Here is a 25,906-nt window from a genome sequence, read left to right as displayed (position 1 = left end):
AAAGTCAAGAGTTCAACAGGGGAAACCCACAGTAACAAGCAACTGTAATTAAGTGCATCAAGAGGGAACAAACTCACTTGCTAGAGGTAACTAAAGGAAATGAAAGAGAAATGAAAGGAAAGCCATGTTTGAATTATTTCATAACAAATTAAAATAGAAAAAGCTGAAAAAGTTTTGGCTTACATGTGACACCTAAACTAAATCTTAAAGGAACCAGTCAAGCAACTGCAAAAAGCATTCTTATCTCAAGGACTGTGTACTTGCTATTCACTTTACCTGGAACACTTCAACAGATATTCATACTGTAGCTTACTTGTTATTTCATTCAAATCTCTGACCAAATATAACCTCCTCAGATGGGCCTTTCTGACCACTTTAAAGCTGAATTTTATGTCCTTTTTTATTTTTACCTTTACCCTGCATATTTATTCCTTCTAGCTCTTCTAACTATCTGACATATTTATATTTCTGTTGGTCTCCCTCACTAGAAATGCAGCATGGACCCAAATGACTTGTCTTGTTCTTGTTCTCAGCTCACTCTTCTCAGTTTGGAGACCAATGCTTCACAGGTAATAGGTACCTAAGAATTTATAGAATAAAGGGGAAAAAATTAAAGAATTTGTAGAATGAATGAAGAAAAGGAGAGGTAAGATAATTCAGGCAATGGATGAAATATGCACAAGTTATGAGAAATGGGCCGTAGCTGGCTATTATTGACCAACAGCAATTATAATAGTAAATATTTTTATATATTAAGGACTTATTATGAGCCAGACACTCTTCTCAGCACTTTACTTATATTGTCTCATTTAATCTTCACAACTCCCTAAAGCAACACTCTAGTTCACATATGAAGAATCCAAAATAGTACGATTAGATGACTTCCCCAAATTTACACAGCTAAGAAATTATCGTACTAGAATTCCAAGCCAGGCAGTATGATGGCAGAGCTCATTCTTTTAGCCTGGCCTAAAAGCATAGGAAACTGGCAACTTTTCTGGGTTGTTTCCTCATAGAGATGGGAGGGAGGCGTGGCTCAAGTGGTGGAGTGCTTGCCTAGCAATCCCAAATCTGTGAGTTCAATCCCCAGTACAGCCAAAAGAACTAAATTTGTGTCTTATGTTCAGCAAACAGAACAAAAGTCAACAGAAGGGCTGAAGGTGTGGCTCAAATGGTAGAGTGCCTGCTTTGCAAGCATAAAGTCCTCAGTTCAAACCCCAGTCCCACAAAAAAAAAAAAAAAAAAAAAGAAAGGAACTTGGTAGAGATGGAAGGGAAAAGAGAGGGGAGGGGAGAAGAGAGAAAAGTAGGAGAGGCATACACTGTTGGTGGGAATGTAAACTAGTACAACCACTCTGGAAAAAAATTTGGAGGCTACTTAAAACACTAAACATTGATCTACCATTTGATCCAGCAATACCACTCTTGGGGATATACCCAAAAGACTGTGACAGGTTACTCCAGAGGCACCTGCACACCCATGTTTATTGCAGCACTATTCACAATAGCCAAGTTATGGAAACAGCCAAGATGCCCCACAACTGACGAATGGATTAAGAAAATGTGGTATCTATACACAATGTAATTTTATGCAGCCATGAAGAAGAATGAAATGTTATCATACACTGGTAAATGGATGGAATTGGAGAACATCATTCTGAGTGAGGTTAGCCTGGCCCAAAAGACCAAAAATCCTATGTTCTCCCTTATATGTGGGCATTAGATCAAGGGCAAACACAACAAGGGGAATGGACTTTGAGCACATGATAAAAGCGAGAGCACACAAGGGAGGGGTGAGGATAGGTAAGACACCTAAAAAATTAGCTAGCATTTGTTGCCCTTAACGCAGAGAAACTAAAGCAGATACCTTAAAAGCAACTGAGGCCAATAGGAAAACGGGACCAGGAACTAGAGAAAAGGTTAGATCAAAAAGAATTAACCTAGAAGGCAACACACACGTACAGGAAATTAATGTCTCCCTGTATAGCTATCCTTATCTCAACCAGGAACACTTGTTCCTTCCTATTATTGCCTATACTCTCTCTTGAACAAAATTAGAGATAAGGGCAAAATAGTTTCTGCTGGGTATTGAGGGGGTGGGGGAGAGAGGAAGGGGGCGGAGTGGGTGGTAAGGGAGGGGGAGGGGGCAGGGGGGAGAAATGACCCAAGCCTTGTATGCACATATGAATAATAAAACAATAAAAAAAAAAAGTAGGAGAGGGGGAAGGAAGGAAGAAAGCAAGGAAGGAAGGAAATATCTACCATAAATAATCTTTGTATTACATGCTCCATAACCTTAAAACCCTGTTATGTGTTACTCATTAGCAGCACTATTAGTTTTATTTTTAAGATGACCTATATTCATGATACAAAAGGTACAACAGGTATAATCTCTACCTATGTTTCAGAGAAGATGTGAGGTAAGATGGGAACATTTACATTTCCAACAAGCTCTCAAATAATGCTGATGGTATGAGAATAACCCTCAAAAATCCTTGTGCAACAACCAAATGTAAATTAAAACCCTTTCAAATAACACCAGGGGTTATTTTTTGTTTTGCAGAACTAAGAACTAAACCAGGGCCTTGCATGTGCTAAGAAGCATGTAAGCATGTCCCAGCCCTTTTGTCTGTATTTTGTTTTGGGAGGTATTTTGGAGGGTGGGGGGAGCCGCTGGCCTCCAACTGTGATCCTCTTGCCTCTGCCTCCTCTGGGATTACAGCTAGGTTTTCTTGTATGGCTAAACTAGGCAACTTCAAGGTACTGCTATACATATGCATTATTTTCCCCAAAGACCAGGGACAAGACAATCATATCTGCTCTGGCAAGTTCTCTTCATTGTTATAATGGAAGGTCTAGCCAGAGAATTTGGACAAGAACAAGAAATAAATGGCATCCAGATTATAGAAGAGGAAGTAAAACTATCTCTATTTACAGAGGGTATGATCTTTCCTCATTAGCTGTAATGAGGAATCCATTACAACTAATTGACAAATTTTACAAGGTTGTAGGACACAAAAATCAATATACAAGAATTAGTTGTAGGGAGGTGGCCCAAACAGTATATACACATGTGAGTAAATGTAAAAACAATAAAAAAAAAGAATTAGTTTTATTTTTATACACATGAAAGGAACTCCACTCACAATAGCATCAAAAAGAATAGCATACTAAGGAATAAATTTAACAAAAGAAGAATAAAACATGTATTCTGAAAAACTACAAGACACTGTTGAACAAAATTAAAGAAGGTACAAATAAATAGGAAAATATCCTATAGCAGAACTTTCAAACCAATCTACAAACTCAATGCAATCCTTTTAAGAGTCCTAGCTGAAATCTTTGTAAAAACTGACAAGCTGATTGTAAAATTCATATGGAATTGCTAGAACTCAGAATAGTCAAAACAATCCTGAAAGAGAAAAACAAAGTTAGATGTTTAACACATCTCTCTCTCTCTTTTTTTTTTTTTTTTTTTTTTTTCAGTATTGGGGTTTGAACTCAGGGCTTCATACTTGCTAGGCAGATACTCTACCACTTGAGGCAAATCCCCAGTCCCCACCCAATTCTTAAATTTACTACAAAGCAATTTTATTTTTATTTTTATTTGTTTTGCTGCACTAGGGTTTGAACTCAGGACCTCATGCTTGCTAGGCAGGTGCTCTTACTACTTAAGCCACTCGACCATCCCTTTTTTGTAATGGGTTTTTTCAAGATAGTGTGTCTCAAACTGTTTGCTTCAGAGCTGCCTTCAAACTGTGATCCTTCTGATCTCTGCCTCCTGAGTAGCTAGGATTACAGGCATGAGCCCTGGCACTAGGCAAAGCAATGTTTCTTAAGACAAAGTTGTACTATGCATGAGTAGACATAAATAGATCAATGGAACAGAATTAAGAGTCAGAAATAAACTCATCCAAGCATACCAATATCATTCAATGTAGAAAGACTAGTCTTTCCAATACATGGTTCTAGGATACACACCATAAGCAAAAGATAACCACAAGCAAAAGAATGAAATTGGACCCTTACTACACATTACATAAAAATTAACTCAAAACAGACCAAAGGCCTAGATATAAGAGATAAAACATAAAATTCATAGAGAAAAACAGAGATAAATCCTTATGACCTTGGGCTTGCCAAAGCATTCTCAGATATGACACCAAAAGCACAGCAGCAAGAAAAAAAAATGGATAAATTAGACTTGATCAAAATTAAAGTTTTCAAAGGCTTCAGAGGCTAGCATTAAAAAGTTAGCCAAGTATGATGATACACATCTACAATCCCAGCACTAGGAAGACTAAGGCAGGAGGATCATAGTAAGTTTAACATCAACCTGAGCTACATAGCAAGATCCAGTCTCAAAAAAAAAGTTTGTGAAGTTTTTCTTAAGAGGGTTTTTGATGAAATTAGCGGAAAATAAGTCTTCTCCACCTAATCTATGAACAGAGATACTGCCAAAATTCCTGTGCTATGAAAAAAATTAGTCATAAAAAGCTGTGAGGGTATGAAAAAAGAAAACGTGCCAAATATGGAGACAAACCAGGACATTTCAAGCAAGTATGGCTCAAAGCACAGTCAAGAGAATGAAGTTCTAAACTGTTCTGAAGTGCCAGATGGTCAGTATCCACCCCCAGATCTTACAAGACCATGCATAAAAGTGAGCCAAGGAAAAACAATAAAAGAACAGAATGCAGAGAACAGACTAAGAATGAGAGCAACACAGACTATAGAGAAGGATGAAAACTGTAGGCAAACTGAAACAGTTCTATCTTCTTCAAGCTTAAAACAATTTTTTTTTTTTTTGGTGGTACTAGGGTTTGAACTCAGGGCCTCACACATGTTAGGCAGACACTCTTACTGCCTGAACCACCCTGCCAGCTCAAGCTCACAACTTTTTATGCCAATTTCCAATGATAAGTGAACTTGGACAAACTATGAATGGCCTTTGTAACCAAATTAAATATGCTCACCTTAATTCCTCCAAAATAATACATTTGAGATTACTGCTCCTAAATTATTGCTGTTTTCTTCAAGATTTTAAAAATAAAAAACTAAAAAAAATCGTGCAAGTTTAATTTCAAAACTCAAAGATATGTAGAGAAAAATAATTCAGTTATATAGTAAGTACAACATATAACTACAGAAAAGAATTCAGCAAGTGGTATGTTAAAAGGTTATTTGCAACAGTACTGATTATAATTTATACATAAAATATTTGTACACATAAGGGCTTAAGTTGTATAGCACCCAACCAATGAATGTATGCCAAAGACACAGAAAAAAATCCTTATGAGGACCACACAAAACAAACAAAATACAAAATTATAAATAAAGGCTATTATGACAAACCTATAGCCAACATCATACTTAATGGAGAAAAACTGAAACCATTTCTCCTTAAATCAGGAACAAGACAAGAGTGTCCACTCTCACCACTCCTATTCAACATAGTTGTGGAATTCCTAGCCAGAGCAATAAGGAAAGAAGAAGAAATAAAAGGAATACAAATAGGTAAAGAAACTGTCAAAACATCCCTACTTGCAGACAACATGATCCTATACCTCAAAGACCCAAAAAACTACCCAAAAACTCCTAGATACCATAAACAGCTTCAGCAATGTGGCAGGATAAAAAAATCAACTTATAAAAATCATTAGCTTTTCTTTACACCAACAATGAAAAAATTAAGAAAGAATATATGAAAACAATTCCATTTACAATAGCCTCAAAAAAAAATCAAATACCTAGAGTAAACTTAACAAAGGATGTGAATGACCTCTACAAGGAGAACTACAAACCTCTGAAGAAAGAGATTGAAGACGACTACAGAAGGTGGAAAGATCTCCTGTGCTCATGGATTGGTAGAATCAATATAGTAAAAATGGCTATACTATTAAAAGCAATCTACATGTTCAATGCAATTTCCATCAAAATCCCAATGACATTCATCACAGAGATTGAAAAACCTACCTAACGTTCATTTGGAAACACAAGAGACCACAAATAGCCAAGGCAACACTCAGCAAAAAGAGCAATGCTGGAGGTATCACAATACCCGACTTCAAACTATATTACAAAGTAATAGCAATAAAAACAACATGGTACTGAGCACAAAAACAGATATGAAGACCAGTGGAACAGAATAGAGGACCCAGATATGAATCCACACAGCTATGCCCACCTCATTTTTGACAAAGGTGCCAAAAACATACAATGGAGAATAGACAGCCTCTTCAACAAATGTTGCTGGGAAAAGTGATTAACTGCTTGCAGAAAACTGAAACTAGATACATGTCTATCACCCTGTACTAGTATCAACTCAAAGTGGATTAAGGACCTTATTATATTATAGACCCAAAACTCTGAAGTTAGTACAGGAAAGAGCAGGGAATACTCTGGAAGCAATAGGTATAGGCAACGACTTCCTCAACAGAACTCCAGCAGCCCAGCAACTAAGAGAAAAGATGGACAAATAGGACTACATGAAATTTAAAAGCCTCTGTACAACAAAAGAAATGGTCTCTAAACTGAAGAGACTACCCAAAGAGTCAGAGAAAATATTCGCTGGCTATACATCAAAGAACTGATAACCAGAATATACAGGGAGCTCAAAAAACTAAACTCTCCGAAAATCAATGAAACAATAAAGAAGTGGGCAACTGAACTAAACAGAACTTTTTGAAAGGAAGAAATTCAAATGGCCTAAAAACACATGAAAAAATGCTCACCATCCCTGGCCATAAAGGAAATGCAAATCAAAACCACACTCAGATTCCACTTCACTCCTGTTAGAATAGCTATCATCAAAAACACCACCATCAACAAATGTTGGCAAGGATGCAGGGAAAAAGGAACCCTCATACACTGCTGGTGGGAATGTAAGCTAGTACAACTACTTTGGAAAACAATATGGAGGCTTCTTAAAAAAATAAACATAGATCTGCCATATGACCTAGCAATACCACTCCTAGGGATATACCCAAAGGAATGCAACTCAGGTTATTCCATAGGCACCTGCACACCCCTGTTTATTGCAGCACTATTCACAATAGCCAAGTTATGGAAAAAGCCACGATGCCCCACTACTGACGAATGGATTAAGAAAATGTGGTATTTATATACAATGGAATTTTACTCAGCCATGAAGAAGAATGAAATCTTGTCATTCACAAGTAAATGGATGGAACTGGAGAACATCATCTTAAGCAAAGTTAGCCAGACTCAGAAGGACAAAAATCGTATGTTCTCCCTCATATGCGGACTTTAGATCTAAAACAAATACAGTAATGTTATTGGACATGGGTCACATGCTAAGGGGAGAACACATACAGGAGGGATAAGGAAAGGTAGAAAACCCAAAACTTGAAAGTGTTTTGATGTGCCCACTGTAGAGGAGCTAATATAGTAATCTTAAACTGACAGAGGCCACTATGGGAAGGTGACTGGGAAGTAGTGAAGAGGTCTGGTAGAAATGAACCAATTCAGGTTGTAACATACATGTGCATGGAAGCAATGCTAGGAATCTCTCTGTATAGCTATCCTTACCTCAAACTACCAAAAACGCTATGCCTTTCTTATTATCGCTTATGTCTTCTCCTCAGCAAAACTGGAGAAGAGGGCAGAACAGGTTCTGCCTAGAAGCAAGGGGGGTTGGTGGGGAGAGGGACGGAGCAGGGGGCTGGGGGGAGAGATGGCCCAATGTATGCACATATGAATAAATGAATTTTAAAGATAATAAATATACATGTATGAGTACAAGCGATTATAACCATTTGAAAAAAATATAAAGGGGAAGAAAGTAAAAACACTAAAATCTAAAAAACCATGGATGATGATCCACAAATCTATTTTTCTGCATGTTTCAAATTTTCTTTAATGAGTAAAGAATTTGGGAAGTGAGGGCTGGTGGAGTGGCTCAAGCGATAAGAGCACCTACCTAGGAAGTATGAGGTCCTGAGTTCAAACCCTAGTACCAACAAAAAAAAAAAAAAGAATTTTAGAAGTGAGAAACATTTAAAAGAATATTTATACAAGCTGGACACAATGGTTCAAGCCTGTAATCCTAACTACTTGGGAGACTGAAATGGTGGTTCTAGGCCAGTGGAGTGGGGGGGAGGAGGGAGGTGCATTCATGAGCTCTCATCCCAACAGAAAAAGTTGGGCATAATGACACATACCTGCCACCCCAGCTATGATATGAAGCACAAGATAGGAGGACTGTGGTCCAGGCCAGTTCAGGCAAAAAGTAAGACCCTACCTCAAAAATAACCAGAGCCAAAGGGGTTGGAAATGTGGTTCAAGTGGTAGAGCACCTGCCTAGCACACATGAAGCCCTGAGTTCAATCGCCAGTACCAAAGAAAAAAAAAAGGACATTTATATAAATTTTGCATGTAACTGTCAATAATGATAATAGCAATTCTCTTTATTGAATCCCTCCTATATTCCAACAATGTACAATCATCCCTTAGTATCCATGGGAAATTGGTTATATATCCTATAGATACCAAAATCTCCAGATGCTCTAGTTCTTTATATAAAATGGTACAGTATTTTTATATAACCTGCACGTATCCTCATACACTTTAAATTATCCTTAGATTACTTAAAATATCTATTATAATTGCTACAAAAAATAGTTCTTACACTGTATTGTGTAGGGAATAATGGCAAGGAAAGAAGTCTGTACATGTTCAACACAATTTTGTTTTTAAGTTTTTTCAATCTATAATTGGTTAGACTACGTGGATACAGAACCTGCAGACTTGAAAAGCCAACTGTATATACATCATACATAAAGAAATGGAAGTTTAAAATAGTTTAACATTATGGTTACCCAGAGATGAAACAAATGACAGAGGCAGAATTCAAATCCAGGTTTATCTTATACTAAGTCCAATGCCCTTCCCACTCTTTAAAACTTCTCTCAATATCCTTAGGATAAGAATCTTGATAGTCTGCCAAAACAGTTTAAGTACACAAAATGGTTTACATACTATCTTTGGAGCAGGTGACTGTTTATCCTTGAACCCTCTTTCCAATATCTGAAACTCAAAGTTAAAATTCTTGTTTCATTACAAAGAGAAGGAAAAACAGAAAATAAAACATGAGAAAACAGATGTTATAGCCACAATGTAGACTCTGTTCATCAAAAACAATTTGACTTGAATCAAATATTCCCACATTTTATGTTGTCTTTTTTTTTTTCCCCAGTGCTAAGATTATCAAATCCATGGCCTCATACATGCTAGGCAAGCAAACTACCACTGAGCTACATGCATGGCCCTATTGTCCTTTTAAGTACAACTTAAAATACTATCTAATTTACCAATTTTGGATTGTGTAAAATAACTTAAAAATTAAAAACTAAATTACCACCAAAAGTTCCATCACTGTCACAGGATATTCCTATAGCATTCCAGTGCCTTACTTCTATCATCTTTCATCATAGTACTTATCACAGAACGTCAGTGTTTATCCCTTTAAAAAACTAAAAGTTACTTCAGCTAAGTGTCATTGTTTTATTCTCTTTGCATGTTCAAGGCCTACCACAGTAGTGAAACACAGAAAATAGTATGTTTTCTGAAATAAAAGAGAATCAACCAGCAATACTGGAAGCACCTTTAATAGAGATGTATTTTATAATTTTATCATATATATATATATATATAATTATATATCCATGTTATGCCTACAGAATATAAAACGGAATGAAGTTATCAATAATCCTTAGTATTAATATCTTCTAAAAGTCAGGCACTGGTATCTCATGCCTGTAATCCTAGCTATTCAGGAGGCAGAGATCAGGAGGATCGTGGTTCAAAACCAACCCCGAGCAAACAGTCTGTGACACCCTATCTCGAAAAAAAAAATTACAAAAAAAGACTGATGGAGTGGCTCAAGGCATAGGCCCTGAGTTCAAACCTCAGTATTACAAAAAGAAAAAAAAAACTACCAAAATTAACTGACAGCTCTATAAAAACTAAAATTATTAACTAAGACATTATGACTTCAAAGGCAAAGATCTCCCATTATAAATTTTATGCGAGTTCTCTAAAATGTTCATATCTGGAGCATCAGAAATCTTCAGAACTACTGGTTCAAGGTTATATTTAATAAAATAGTTTTTTTCTTAGGGTGTCTCTCTCTGATACATCCTATTATCTTCAGCAATAAAATACTGAAAGAACTCCAAGTCTAAAAGAGTATTAGATTGAAAGTAAATATTGAAGTTAGAGGAATGGTTCAAGTACTAGAGTGTATGTGTAGCAAACGCCAGGCCCTGAGTTCAACCCCAGTACCACCGAAAAAAAAAAAAAAAAGAAAGTAAATATTGACATGATGTACACTAACCTATACAAGCTTAGGTTTTCATGAACAATAAATTCCTAGAGGTTGCAAAATATAAAACTACTTTCAATTAGGTTTACAAAAACCTTTCCACTATAACTTGGTACAACAACCACTTTCTAGAGATGTGATCTAAGATAAGTTCAATACGCATAAGAAGTTATGGCCTAAAACATCTGTTCAGTTATAATCAAGGACCTGCCCCACAGTCAGTCAGCTCTATCAGAGTCATTTTGCATTTAAAAACACAGGCTCAAAGCTGGGGCATCTGCAGTCTCAGCTACTCAAGAGGCTGAGGTGGGAAGATCACTTGAGACCAGCATGGACAACATAGCAAGGCTCTGTCTCAAAAAAACAAAACAAAACAAAAAAACAAGCCAGGAACCAGTTGCTCACACCTGTAATCCCAGCTACCCAGGAGGCAGAAATCAGGAGGATCAAGATTTGAAGCTAGTACAGGCAAATTATTCTCCAGGCCCTATTTCAAAAAAACCCATCACAAAAAAAGGGCTGGTGGAATGGCTCAAGGTGTAGGCTCTGAGTTCAAACCCTAATATTGAAAAAAAGAGAAAAAAACTCATTCAATTTATATCTGAGTTGTTTATACTACCTGATTTATAATACTGGCTCCATCACTTAGCAGCAGTATGACCTTGAAGGAATTCAGAGCCTCTCCTCTTTCTCTTTGCATAAAACAGGGATAATAAGGATTATCTGGTTATCAATTAGTAAAGCTTACTGAAAGTTTCACGAAGTTATAAGGATTATTGAAAACAGTGCCTGATATTGCGGCACTATTCACAATAGCCAAGTTATGGAAACAGCCAAGATGCCCCAGCACAGACGAATGGATTAAGAAAATGTGGTATCTATACACAATGGAATTCTATGCAGCCATGAAGAAGAACGAAATGTTATCATTCGCTGGTAAATGGATGGAACTGGAGAACATCATTCTGAGTGAGGTTAGCCTGGCCCAAAAGACCAAAAATCGTATGTTCTCCCTCATATGTGGACATTAGATCAAGGGCAAACACAACAAGGGGATTGGACTATGAGCACATGATAAAAGCGAGAGCACACAAGGGAGGGGTGAGGATAGGTAAGACACCTAAAAAACTAGCTAGCATTTGTTGCCCTTAATGCAGAGAAACTAAAGCAGATACCTTAAAAGCAACTGAGGCCAATAGGAAAAGGGGAACAGGTACTAGAGAAAAAGTTAGATCAAAAAGAATTAACCTAGAAGGTAACACCCACACACAGGAAATCAATGTGAGTCAATGCCCTGTATAGCTATCCTTATCTCAACCAGCAAAACCCCTTGTTCCTTCCTATTAATGCTTATACTGTCTCTACAACAAAATTAGAGATAAGGGCAAAATAGTTTCTGCTGGGTATTGAGGGGGGGAGCGGGAGGGGGTGGAGTGGGTGGTAAGGGAGGGGGTGGGGGCAGGGGGGAGAAATGAACCAAGCCTTGTATGCACATATGAATAATAAAAGAAAAAAAAAAAAAAAAGAAAACAGTGCCTGACATGTCATAAGTACTCAATAAGTATTAATTACTATTACCCCAATGTCTGACTGTTTTCTCTCTCTCTCTCTCTCTCTCTCTCTCTCTCACACACACACACACACACACACACACACACACAATTCCACTCGGGTTTATTTCCCTTACATATCAATAGAGAAATTTATATATGGATGTTCATTTTCATCCCTAAATATGACTGATATAGTATCAGTAACTGTTTCCAGGAAGCACCATAGCAATGTGCTTAGAGAACAGATATTCAAGAGTTCAAATCTCAATTCTACCACTTACAATCCTAAGCAACTAATACAAGAGATTAATTCCTACTTATAGGAAGATTAAGCAAAATAATGCATGTAAATCACCTAAAAGTAATATAGCACCTATTAGGGTTTCAAGAAACAGAAGTAGCTTCCTTCTCAACAGTGGCATAAGAATGGTTTCCTTCCGGGACCTTTGCATTAATACTTAGGCCACTAGGTAGAATTGTTCCACCACTAAAATAAAACCACACTAAGCAAGGCAGAGAAATCACATAAAATTAAGTTCATGATATTAAGTTGTCTTATTTATTTAAGTTTTTTAAGCTCAAAATCTATACATAAAAATCATGGCTCATGGCAGGTTGAAGGCTTATGATTTTATCCCAGAGGATTAAATATGGCAATGTCTGGAGATGTTTTTTGTTATCACAACTGGGAAAGGTGTTACTAGTATCACATGGATAAGGATGCTGCAAAATATCCCACAACGTACCTCTCACAATAAAGGATTATTCGGCCTAGCTAGTCATGGTGGTACACATCTGTAATCCCTGCACTTGGGAGGCTGAGCAAGAGTATTAGTTCAAAGCCAGTCTGAACTACATAGGAAAACCCTGCCTCAAAAAAACAAGTTTTGTTTTCATTTTTAGTGTGGCAAATTGAACCCAGAGCCCATAACCTGTCACTGAGCTATGTACCCAGTCTCAAGTTTCAAAAACAGCCCCAATCTTTAGTTTTTAATTTTACTCACAATTCATTTAAAGCATTATTTAACATCACAAAATAGTTTCTTCTACTTCACGTCTATCTTTTGCACAAAATTCTCAAAGTTCACATTTATGTAATAGGAAAGCACAGTACATGATGCAGAGTATGAGACTAACTCTTAACAAATAAGAAAACTACAGGGATGGTTAAAGAAAATATCTACTGAAAACCACATTCATGTTATCTCCTTTTTCATCCATCAGCTCATTTTGTAATCACAACATATGTAAGTGGTCTTAATTTATTTCTGCTACACAAATAAACAAGTGAGCCCTAGAAATTAAGCAATGTGACAAGACCACAGAGCTATTCAGGAGCAGAATAGGAATGCACTTATAAAGTGTATTATTCTGCTCCACTCCTGAAGTTTAAAAATCTAGATCTAGAGCCCTGTATGATGGCACATGCCTATAATCCCAGGAACTGGGAGGCTGAAGGAGAAGAATCATGAGTTTAAGGGCAGTCTGGGCTACATAGAAAGCTCTAGGCAAGCCTGGACTACGATAATGAGGCCCTGTCACATGCATACATACATACATATGTACATACATAAAATCTACATTGAGATTGAGGATACAGCTCAGTGGAAAGGCACTTGATTAGCACATTGGAGATCCTGGATTGAAAAAAAAAAAAAGTAAAATTTTAAATACTTATACTCAGTCCAAAAAATGCCAGCAAAAAAATTAAAGAGAAAAATATTTGCAAAGAATTTTGCAAAGACATACAAATTTCCTAAATATACAGTTCTTAAAAATCAGTGAAAAAGGGCTAGGGACATTGTTCAAGTGGCAGAGCGCCTAACAACTACGAGGCCCTGAGTTCAAACTCAGGTAATGCCTCCCAAAAAAAACCAACAGAAGGTCACACAAAAATATAAAAAAGAAATACAAATAGCTGAAGAAAATTAGTTCAACCAGACCCATAACTACAGAAATGACAATTAAATGTCATTTTTATATGTCAGATTGAAAGTGATCAAAAAGTTTGAAAATAGACTATGTTGATGAAGCTGTGAAAGAGTTTGAGTATGGACTCTCAAACACTATTGCTGATACATTTTTCAATGCAAATTAACAATATCTAGCATTAAAATTATTCTTTTGACCCAACCATTATACCCACTAAAAACTAATCCACATACATGTAGGCAACAAAGATAAGTAAAAGAACACTCACTGCAGCACTGTTGATAAAAAAGGATTGGAAACAACATAGCTGTCCACATTAGATGACTAGTGAAATAAATTAGGCACATTCAGGATTATCCTAAAATTTTTAAAATAATGAAGCATCTCCATGTGATAATATAGAATAGCTTCCTAAGCCAGATAACCTAAAAATAGCAAGAAGCTTACTCAAAATAAAATACGTACATACACAACTATTACAGAAAAATCACACAAGAAGTAGCAAAAATGAGTGCTTCTAGGAAAGGGACTGAAGGTCTAACAGCAAGAAGACTTTTTACTAGTATAGATTTTATTTTGGGGGGGTGACAGTAGGGTTTGAACTCAGGACCTCATGCTTTCTAAGCAAATGCTCTACCACTTGAGCCACTCAGCCAGTAATTTTTTTTTTTTAAATGTGGATTCATGCTGCTTCTTTTATTTCAAAGCACAAAACTTAAGTCCTGGGCTGGAGATGACTAAAGTGGTATAGCACTTGCCTAGCAAACACAAGGCCCTGAATGAAAACCTCAGTAATGCCAAAAAAAAAAAAAAAAAAAACCTAAAACTTAAGTTCCAAATTGTGAGCCTCAGTACCCTTCAATCTGAAATGATGACAGTAATAGCCTAGTTTGCTAGTTATTATGAAAATCAAATGAAAGAGCATAAAAATACTTTGCAAATTATAAAGTATCATACAAAATTATAAATTAGTCCTTTAACTGAATTCTCCAAACTAATTATAATAAATTATCATTCCTTTGACCAATTTCTCTAAACCCAAAGATGAAAATGTTTAAAATGAGATCTGCTGGGTGTAGTAGAATCTCAGCATTCAAAAGGCAGAAACAGGAGAGTCTCTTAAATTTGAGGCCAATTTGAGCTACATAGAGAATTCCAGCCCAGCCTAGCTACATGAGACCTTATCTCAAAAAAACAAAAAACAAAAAAAAACAAACCAAGAGCTAGGAATGTAGCTCAGTGGTAAAGTACTTATAAAGCATATATATGTAAGGCCCTGGGTTTGGTCGCCAGCACTGCCAAAAAAGAAAGAAATCTAAACACAAATGCAATCTCAGAATACAGTTTTACTTCAATAGTTAATGACCTCAACTTAAATGAGTAATGTTTCAAAACTATTTTCATATTGAACTGCTAAATCAGCTGATTACAGAAGAATACATGCTTGCTACTGAAAACAAAGTAAATAAAAACTAAAACTATGCTATTATAAAATCGTGGTGTCTTTTTCCTCCAGTCTTTTCTCGATGCATTCTTAACTGGATTTGTCTAAATATAATCTTTTCCAGTTACTGTAATAGAGCATTAAAATTACAACATTCCTGAGACTATTAAAAGATCCTAATAAACATAATTTTTAATGAAGGCATATAATGTTAATAAGGGTTCAAGGGTTTTAAAATGAAATTCCAGCATATGAGTTTGTCTAATAAACTCTGCTCTTTTTGTTTATTATTTTCTATCATTTCTCTTAAGTAACCAGATCTCTCTGTCAGGCCAATTTCTTACTTTGATTTCCAGAGTTACAGTTTTATTAAGCCCAAAACTCACAAAAAAGTATATAAAGTGTTTTCGTATTACCTTGAAAAACCAAGTAGAATACCCTAGACTGAGTCCTTAAAACCAGACTACTAGAGGTAGCAGAGATTGACAACTATGATTCATTGCAAAGAATGCTCAATCTTTTTCTACTACGTTAGTCCGTTACTAACATTTGGTCTGCAAATAGAGGAAAAACAAAGGAATATACTCTTCGATTATTCCTGGGAGACTACTGGACAAACCCAACTGTTCCTAATTAATTTTAACTATGGCAAGCCCTCCCAAGTGCTAAGCATTCCAAACCATTTTTGAAAATACTTATCTCTCTAGTAAGCAGATATTTACTGAGCATACTAGATTATAATTATAGGCAAAAAAAAAGAAATATATAATTAATGTACCTTTTCCATAACAGGAACACAAGTATCTGTCAGGCTGTATAAAATGTGTTTTTTCTGCTTCTGAAAATATACTGTAATTTTCAAACTCTGTCCTGTATTTACTGTCCTAATTGTTAAATCAGATCACTAAAGTGGTATGTTATTAGCACACAACGTTTATCTTTTTAATAAACTTAAAAGTAAACCAGAGATTGAAATTATGAGAGACTTTTTCCTTCAATTTCTAAATTTTCTGTAATGCAGTTAGATCACACTTGCAATTTTTTAAAAAGCATTAACCCCAGCACTCAGGGGCTAAAACAGGAAGATTTTGAATTGGAGGCCAGTCTGGGCTATATGAGACCCTGTCTCAAACAAACAAAAAAAGCATTCTTGTACTATTTGTTTTCAGATTATATACTAGGATTTTTAAAAATTGAGTCCCAATTTAAAAACTTATTATTTAAAAAAAATCCTAGGTGGGGCACCAGTGGCTCATGCCTATAATCCTAGCAACTCAGGAGGCAGAGATCAGAAGGATCACGGTTCAAAACCAGCCTGGGCAAATAGTTCATGAGACCCTATCTAGAAAATATCCAACATAAAAAAGGGCTGGTGGAGTAGCTCAAGGTGTAGGCCCTGAGTTCAAGCCCCAGTACCACAAAAAATAAATAAATAAATAAAAATTCCAGGGCTAGAGTAAAGTACTTGCCTAGCATGTGCAAGGACCAGTAAGCACCCCACCCCACCCCCAAAAGATCTTGTTATACTAAAACAAGAAAACATCATTATAAAACTGAACTACTGGAAGATTTAAGGCACTCATCAAACCACAGTTTGATCAAATAAAACCTATGTCATAATCAAGAGCATACCCACAAGATACCATCAAAGGCATCGGAGATTTGGAGAATTAGATTTAGCTTACTACCTAGACTTACTACCTAGATTTACTAGTTTACTAGCTAGATTTAGCTTACTATCTAACTAAGACAAAAGAGCACATACTGAGAAAAAAATAAAAAATACAGTGAGCGCTGGACATGTCAAGCATCTAGTACACAAGGAAGTATAATAAAAGAGACTGATTTTAGTCCTACAGATCTTAGCTCAAAGCTTAGCTCTTCCATTTACTAGTTTATATAAATTATTTCCTTCTTTTGTAAGATGGATTGTTAGATTAAGTGAAGTAAAATTCCTGGCAAAAAGTAACAAGCAAAGGGAAGCTAACAGTAATCTTATAACAATAGTGGAGACACAGATATTCAAAGAAGTAGACAACTGGAAAAATTTTAAAAGTATTATATACCTTTTTTGTAATCTACCATAATTAAGTAAAAATCAAAATCTTTCTCAAATTTTACTTCTTATAGCAAGAAAAAAACAGAACATCTAGTGAAAACAACTGAAATTAGAAACACTAAGGCTATATACAGCACTAAAGTACCTCAAGAAAGTCTACAAATTCTAGGATATGATTTATAGTTAAACAGAATGCTAGTGTTGGAAAGATCCTTTGATTAGCTGATTCAAACTCCCCTATTAGAATTTAAGTTCCATGTTTTTGTCTCCAAGCTCTAGGAATTGTTATTATTTTGTTCATCAATATAGCCTCAGTAGCTAGAATAATTTCTAGCACGTAGTGAATGCACAATGGATATTTGTTTAATAAATTCTAAAATTAAGAAAACTTGAGACCTGGAGACTGCCCAATGCCATAGCTGTTGGCAAAGCTATCATTAATTTAGTATTATGTCATCATTTCAATCATTTATTTTGGTGATGGAGAGTTGGAGGACTGGTTGGCAGGCAGAGAAAGAAAAAGGCATAAACTGAAGAATTTTTCACATTTCCCACCTACTGTCAGTTTTTTTTAATTGATAAAGACCAAAAAATTACAATGACAATCCCAGAACAGTGCCTTGCACCTAATAGGTACTTTGTAAGTATTTGTTGAGTGCACGAATGAACCTGCTCCAAAACCATCCTCATCTCATTACCTGAAGCAAAAATTAACTTTAGCGTCTGTTTAATCTTCATAACTGTCACAGAGCTCTTTAAAATTTTTGGTCATACACACAATGGTTATTAATCACTTTCTGCGACATTAGCAATAAGGGAGAGATATGATTTTAAAAATGGAGGCGGGGGGAGATACTGTGGTACAAGCTTGTAATCCCAGCTACTTGGAAAGCAGAGGCAAGAGGATCACTTGCTAGCCTGGGCAACACAGCCAGACCATCTCCCTCATACACACCATGAATGCCCCACATCCTTCCCGCCCCAATTAAAAAAAAAAAATCAATTAAAAAAAAAAGAAGAATCCCTACCCTGAAGACTCTCTCACTTGAGTATGCCTCTGTCTAGGTGTGTAAGTGGAGAGGAAAAACAGAAGGTGACATAAATAGATCAATAATGAATGTGAAACTAGGATGCACGGTTATGTGAGTTTACTAGGCTCAAGCAGTTAAAAAATTAAAAATCTATAAACCACAAATTTGCTAAGTTTTGAAAGAAGGAAGCACATTAGAAAACATTAACTGGGCAGAAACTGGGCAGTTTCTCCCCCTGGATTTACAATGTAATCTTAATTGACTCTTAAGTGTCTGAAAAAATCAAAATATCCTAAATTGACTTATTTGAATTATCGATATAAATTAGCTGGATGTCCATTAGCTCAAAAAAGAGACACTTAAGGATAATATCGCCTACATTACTCTATATACATGTTAATACCTAAATATATAACCACAAGAACATATTCAAATTATTTAAGTGACTATAAAACTGTCAGAGCCTGAAGCAAATCTCTAGAGATGAATGACAGTAAACAAAAACTAAAAACACAGTATTACCCAGGGAGAAAATAAAGTATGTACACAACAGAAGATCAATTCTACAGAGGTCTTCAAGAGAACAGTATCTTTAAGAAAGGAAAACTCCTGCCAGAAATAGCCAGCAGAGTCAGAAAACAGCAGCCTGCTGTTCAACAGGGATCTTGTTTAATGCAAGTCCACTAAACTAGACTCACAGAAAGTGAACACCCAAAGTCAGTGTTCCATTCCCCTAATTTGTTTCAGAAGGACCCTTCCTAACAGATTCCTGACCACAACCAAAAGACTACATTCCATGTTAAAGGTAGCTCCCTGTTATCTGCTGGTAAAAACAGGGTAATCAACAGCAAATAAATATGGAAGCATACTTCACTTGTGAGACTTACAATTCCTTCAAACTGAAGTTAGTTATTTTACCTGAGGCATATATGTGAATGTGTATATGTATGTATACAAACACATACAGGGGAAAAGACTTTTTTCCTGGGGAAAAAAAACACTTTCAGTCTACCTCGGAGTGCTGCCCAAATACATGCCCTTCCCCAATGTTAAAGCCTTAGCCTAAGCACCCGCAAATCTAGGCCAAGGAGACAAGATGGCAGGGGAATGTCATAAGACAGGCAGGAGGGCTGAGGTGGGCCCAAGTCCAGGAGTACCCAACCACCATCTCTGAGAAAACCGGCTGAGGAGGTGAGGTTGGGAGAGTTTTGGTCAGAGGAACTGAAGGGGCGTGCGTGCGTGCGTGTGTGTGTGTGTGTGTGTGTGTGTGTGTGTGTGTGTGCGTGTGTGTGACTTCACCATCCTGCGGACATGCTAGGAAGATCACAATAAGCTATCTTTACAGAGAAGGAACCAGGCTCCCAAAGTGAATGTTTAGAGGTTTTCTGGGAAGCACAAGCACTGGACTCAGAAAGAAGCAACAGAACAAGAGCAAAGACCTCGAGAACGGGTTTTGGTGAAAATTCACCCAGGACAAAGTGATGTCCTCGGTCGTTCCCAGCACCAAGACGCGCCGAAAGGCCACACCTGCTGAAGGATGCTTCCCTGTTATCCGCTTCGATTAGGTGGAAGTGGAGAAGACTTGGGTGGGAAGTCTGAAATCGGAGCTCTCACCCAGAGGGAACCTGACCGGGAGGGAAGCGGATACACTCCTAAATTCAAGAAGGGCGAGCAAGGCGGGGACTTGGTAGGATGAGACCTGACTTGGGAAGCGAAACGAGCCTGGTACACGGGAACTAGGGGAAGGGGGCGCTTCCGTCGGACTCCAGCGGGCAAAGGCCGGCTTCGAGCGAGGGTCTAGGCTGCCGAGGGGCCCTGCGCGTCCCACTAGAGAGGCCACTCTGCCTGGCCCCTGGGCGAGCCTCGTGCCACCCGGAGGTGAGTCTGACCCGCGTGAGCTCAACAGGAGCTCACCTGGCAGGCGTCTGGCCTGGGAGGAGGAACTTCCTGGGCGGGCAGGCGGGTGAGGACTGCCCGGACCCAGCGGCCGGGTACCGGCTGAGAGCCGCAGGGTACCCAGGCCACTCGCCGCGGAGGGGGTGGGAGCCGCGCGGGGCGGGGTCGCGGCGGCCGAGCTCCGGCTGGGGATGGCGCCCTCCCTCAGTCACACACACACACTCCACACTCGCTGGGACACGCCAGTCGCCCAGCCCGTGAGCAGCCGCCCGGTGCTGGAAGCTGAGAGCGGTGGGGGAGGGGCCGGGGGCACCGGCCTGCCGAGCCCGGCGGATGGGCAGGCAGTGTTACCTGTGTCAGGGAGAGCTGGGCTGCCGCAGCCATGGTGTTTCCATCATGCATGGGAGGGGAAGGAAGGACGGGCGGACGGGGGCTCGGGGCGGGGAGGAGGCGGAGGGAAAGGCCGTAGGCGAGGCCCGGCGGGAGGGCGGGCGGGCGGGCGTCTCCCGAACTTCGACAACTTCCCTCCTCACGCCGCCCGGCCCCGCCCCATCCCGACGCCCCGCCCCTCCCCGACGGCCCAGCCCGCCCACAGCCGGAGCAGGCCAGGGCGGCACACAAACCCTGGCGCCGGAGTTTGAGCGGCCGGATCAGGGGCTGGCCCGGGCCGCCTGGAAAAACCCGGCGCGGATATAAAAACGGACTGGCTACTGAGGCGGCTACAGAGTCTCATGTAAACTTAAGGTAGGTCACCTTACTCTGAGCGTCTGCAAGTGGGGGAAATTATACCTAAGGTCCAGGTGGTTTTTAAGGACTAAATGAGATGATCCTAAATAATAAATGATAGTAGTACTTTATATATACTCCAGCCTCTGTACTAAATGCTTCATTTTTGAATTGTGTGAAGAAGGAACTGAAACAGAAATAAGGAAATGAGGAAGATGACACAAAAATGTGTCTTATCATAAATCATACAGCTGATAAGATAGCTGGATTAATATCCCATTCTGATTCCAAAACCTTCCCATCTTCTATATTGAAAAAGAAAGGTTTTAAGTCATTTCCTTGTAGATTCAAATCTACTTGGGAGAAGAAAAAAGTATTTTCCTCCCCTGCTACCTGTCCCACTTAGATTGTTCAATAAAAGCACTGGTGAGGGTTGGGGTGTAGCTCAGTGGTATACTACATTCACAAGGCCCCGGGTTCATCCCAAACTCTTCCTCTTTTCTCTGGACATAGGTATACTTTCTTCTCAAAGTATCTTCTCTCCTCACCAAATCAGGTATAAACTACCTTTTTTAACCTTTCTTCTCCACCTTATGAAGTCATCATCCCTCTAATGACTGTTTACACCTATCTCTGCCTCTAGAGTAAGAACTCAAATGACAAATACTGCTCTTTATATATTTCTATATTCTCAGACTTTTGCATTGTAATAAGTGTTCAATAAAGTCTTTAGCTCCTACATATATTAAATGTAACACAGCCTACACTTTCTCATGTGCCACCCTAAATTGGAATTCCTAACCAGTTACTTGAAATTCTCATCTGCAGAGGCTCAGTTTATATGCCATCTATTTCTAGAAACCTTCGAGGAAATCTGTACCTTACCTCTTAGTCGCTCTAATGTGACCTTTATTGTATGTAGCCAGAGTTAGTTGAGACCTAGGTGCTGGAGACTTACACCTATAATCTAGCTACTCAGGAGGCAGAGACCAGGAGGATATCTGTTTGAGGCCAACCTGGCCAAACACTTCCAGAGACTCTATCTCAAAAATATCCAACACAAAAAAGGGCTGGCTGGGTGGCTCAAGTGATAGAGCACCTGCCTAGCAAGCATGAGGTCCAGAGTTCAAACCTCAGTCCTGGCAAAAAAAAAAAGTTAGTTAAGGGCCTATTAGCACCTCACCGAACTGTAAAATCCTTGAGGACAAGCAAATGACTTATTACTACATCTCCTTCAGTTTAGCCCAGCACACAATAAGGTTATCACTTCAATATATTTTTGCCCAGGATTGATCTTCCTTTCTCAGTTAGAGTGGCTTTCCAGACAACACCTAGTGGTAATGGTAACCACAGCTCTTATCAGGCCCACTGCCAGGTACCATTGTCATAGCAGTCCTCATGTGACACATTAGGAAAGACAACTGATCAAGACCCAGGATGTAGTTAGCCCTACTTCAGTTTTTAGACTTTTTCCACCACAAGCAAAACCCAGAAATTCCTCTAGGAGCTCTTAACTCTACTCAAGCACCTCTGACAAGGTCCAGCCTCAAACAGCAAGTAATACAGGTCTGGTGAACAACCATTTATCAGGAGAGTCTCCCTTGACCTCCTTTTTGCTGTTATTCTTTTTAACTCAAGGGAGAAGAAATACTATTTTCAATTATTCCACTTTGGTACATTTATCAGCTGTAACAATAACTGGTGTTTCTATTGGAGTTTTCTATCTTACATTATCACATTTGAGCCTCACAACTCTAAAAGGAAGTAATCATTACTTTTACTTTACAAATGAGGTAACTTGGTGTCACAGAGGTTAAGTGATTGGCCCTAGGTTATATGAATAATAACCAAAGCAGTTTTGTATTGTAAAATGAACAGGGTTCAGACATCAGAAATATCAAGGTTCCAATCCTACCTCTACCATTTACCAGTTATATGACTTAGGGCTGTTGTGAAGTAACATGTGAAAATGCCTATGGTTGTAGATACACAAGTTTAAAAATCTGAAGTCAGCTGAGCACCAGTGCTCACACCTATAATCCTAGCTACTCAAGAGGCAGAGATCAGCCCAGGCAAATAGTTAGCTTGAAAAAACCCATCACAAAAAAGGGCTGGCAGAGTGGCTCAAGGTATAGGCCCTGAATTCAAACCCCAGTACCTGAAAAAAATCTGAAAGTCATTGAGCAAATTAAGTACAATTTCACTTGCTATTCAAATTCAATAACTCCTCCAAACCATCTGAGATCCCAAGATATTACTGTTGGATGAATAGGGTAGAATCCCTAATGTATAGTTTCTGATAAAGGCAATATAGGTTAGTAAAAAGAATATTGAAGTCATTTAGTGTATGACCTCAGGCAAACCATTTAACTCATCTTTTGAGCCTCCTGCATAAACCTTTCTCCTTCATGAAAATTAGCAAATCAGTGTAGAAAATATTAAGGCAATGTAAAGGACTATTATTATAATTTTCATGTGATTCATATTAAGTCAAAAATTATATCTTGCATTTATACAGTACTGCTTTTCATAGTTTATAAATGTCTTTGCTTACAAAATCTAGCACAACTCCTGATATCTAATAGGTATGTTATAAAAGTTTGTTGAACTGAACTAAACACATAATCTCAGGTGTAGTTATTTGTATCTTCACTTTATCCCTATTTCACAGATAAGAAAAACCAAGGAACAAATACTGTATTTTATAAGTGATTTGTTTAAGTAAGGGCCACTGCAAGCAGGTTTAAGTCTTTGCTTTTAAAAATGGAAAGAACCAGATCACCCAGGAAGGGAAGACTAGGTTAAAGTCATTATATGGGAATTGCTCCAGGCCTCTTCCAGAGCACCAATGACTTGTAGTGGCTTCTTTCATCACTCCTGGGTAATGTTTCAGTTAATAACTTGACATGTAGTAGGAGATGGAAACAAGCCTATAGGGATGGAGTGATGGGCCACACTTCCAAAACAGACCCAGAATGTCAGAGAGTGGAATTTTTTTTTAATGACATACCAATGACAATTAGCAAATGTATGTCCCAGATCTCATCAAAGCACTGGGTCACATTCCAAATCTATTTTAGGAGAATAAAATCTAGCTAATGGAAGATATGTTATGAACTAATTCATGGTAACAAGAATGAACTGCATAGGGCGGACAAAAATGATCTGGTTTTTCTAGGGCAACTTAATGTCTGTAGACTAAGCCTCATATTCCTCATGTACTTTGGAGACAATAATACCTACTTTGTAAGAATAGCATAAAAATTAGAGATCAATAAATGGCCTATGAATGAGCCTGGCCTCAATTAGATGCTCAATAAGTAATAATTATTTACCCCTCGGGCCAACCCTAAGTTGGGTTTGCAGATGTATTAGTTACAAGAAGAGGGTGTGGGTTGCCTTAAATAGTTGACACATGAATTAATGTTATTGGAAAAGTAAATGCTCCCCAAATATATAAAATTGTGTCTGAGAACTTAAATCTGGATATTATGAATAACCAACAATTGCTGCTTTCATGTGCATTATGTAATTTTCACAACAGACTTATAGGAATTGTTCTTTATCTTGTTTTACAGAAGAGGAATTTGTTTAAATTCATAATGACAGGGCAGGGAATTACACATAGGTGTTCTAATTCAAATCTGCTTTTTAATAGGGCATTGCTGATGTTCTGCAGAAATTAACCACCCCTAAGAAGACTTCATAAAATGGTGCTTTTGAATGAGGAAGACTGAAGATGAGGCTCTAGGTTTATAATTTAAACCTGGGATGAGTCTGAAGAGATCTCAAATGACAAACAGCTTTGTTATCAGTTATCTTTCTTATCCTATTCTTGTCCTCCTCTCCCTCCCCAACCTACCCTTAAAGGAAATCACAATTACTTTTATTTCTTCTCCAACTTTTACAGGCAATTGTCATATCAGCTCTTCATGAACACTACACATCTGTGATGTCAGCATTTATAAAGTTGAGAAGTACAGAATGATTGATTGAAACTATGGGGGAAAAAACTGTGAGGAACTCTCTGAATACACAAAGAACCAGTTTATTTGCATGATTCTTTGAAAAGTGCTTTCCACATAAATAGTGCTAAGCTTAAAAAAACATAAACTGTATTACAATTGTAATGGTAATCCAGAGCTCATGCTTCCAAACTGCTGGTTTTATAAATATAGCCCATTATTGTTCATTTTTGCCCAGGACAGAAAGAATATGTGAAGCTGCACAATAATAACAATTGTGCTACACAAACAACTGTCCCTGTGCCAGGATCTGAGCTATGAAAAGAAAAAGCAGTAGAAGATTTGTAGATGCCACACACACTCAGAGTGTGATAGGGCCATTCAAAGTTGTCATCATCACCCAATTTTTGTTTTCAGCACAATGGGATATCCTGGTAACAGCTGGAATTGAGAACAGAGAAGACCCAGCTTGGTCCATCCTTGGCTCTACAACTTTTTAGTTTTGTAACTTTGGACAAGTCAATGAACTATACCAACTCATGGTTTCTTCTTCTGTAAATAAAGGCGATAATAACTCCTGATCGTGCTGTTTCATGGTTAAATGATAATATGTGAAAGCCTGATACTTGGCACAGAGCAGACAATAGATAAGCATTATCTCCTTTTCTTTCCTACTGCACAACATTTAGGATTTAAGTAGCCTGAAAAACAACAACAACAAAATAGAAGTAATTTTTTAAGATTTTCTGTGGTTTTCCAAGACTTAAATGCTTGTGTGAAATTTCACCCATTAGTAATATTTATTGAGTAGTACAGAGTAAGAGAGATTATTACATTTATGTTCCTGAAGTGCCAAAGCAAATGCAGTTTTACACCTGCCCCATTCCTTCCTTCCTTCCTCCTTTTTTTTTTTCTCCTGAACCCTGCCCTCACACTTGCTCAGCAGGCACTCTCCCACT

General features: G+C 38.0%; 1 protein-coding gene and 1 long non-coding RNA gene across 6 annotated transcripts in view; one reads left to right on the top strand and one right to left on the bottom strand.

The window, feature by feature from the left end:
* The window catches only part of Eps15 (epidermal growth factor receptor pathway substrate 15), a 141,131-nt gene extending 120,404 nt beyond the window's left edge, over nucleotides 1-20,727 (bottom strand). The window contains exon 1 of one of the 4 annotated variants that reach the window (XM_074080161.1): nucleotides 20,608-20,727. In XM_074080161.1, the coding sequence (XP_073936262.1) occupies nucleotides 20,608-20,658 (51 nt within the window). In that variant the 5' untranslated portion in view covers nucleotides 20,659-20,727. The remainder of the gene's footprint in view (nucleotides 1-20,607) is intronic. The other 3 variants (XM_074080158.1, XM_074080159.1, XM_074080160.1) reach the window with 3 other exon arrangements.
* Nucleotides 19,604-25,125, top strand: LOC141424943 (uncharacterized). Of its 2 annotated transcripts, none has more exons than XR_012449913.1 (2): nucleotides 19,604-20,238; nucleotides 24,641-25,125. It is a non-coding gene; the product is annotated as an uncharacterized lncRNA (long non-coding RNA). The 2 variants fall into 2 exon arrangements; XR_012449914.1 differs by lacking the exon at nucleotides 19,604-20,238 and adding an exon at nucleotides 20,841-21,000.
* The last annotated feature ends 781 nt before the right edge of the window (nucleotides 25,126-25,906 follow it).

The sequence above is a fragment of the Castor canadensis genome, chromosome 7 (assembly GCF_047511655.1).
Source record: "Castor canadensis chromosome 7, mCasCan1.hap1v2, whole genome shotgun sequence".
In the NCBI taxonomy this organism is placed as follows: domain Eukaryota; kingdom Metazoa; phylum Chordata; class Mammalia; order Rodentia; family Castoridae; genus Castor; species Castor canadensis.
Note: the sequence above shows the minus strand (reverse complement) of the source record. Positions and strands in the feature narration are given on the sequence as shown.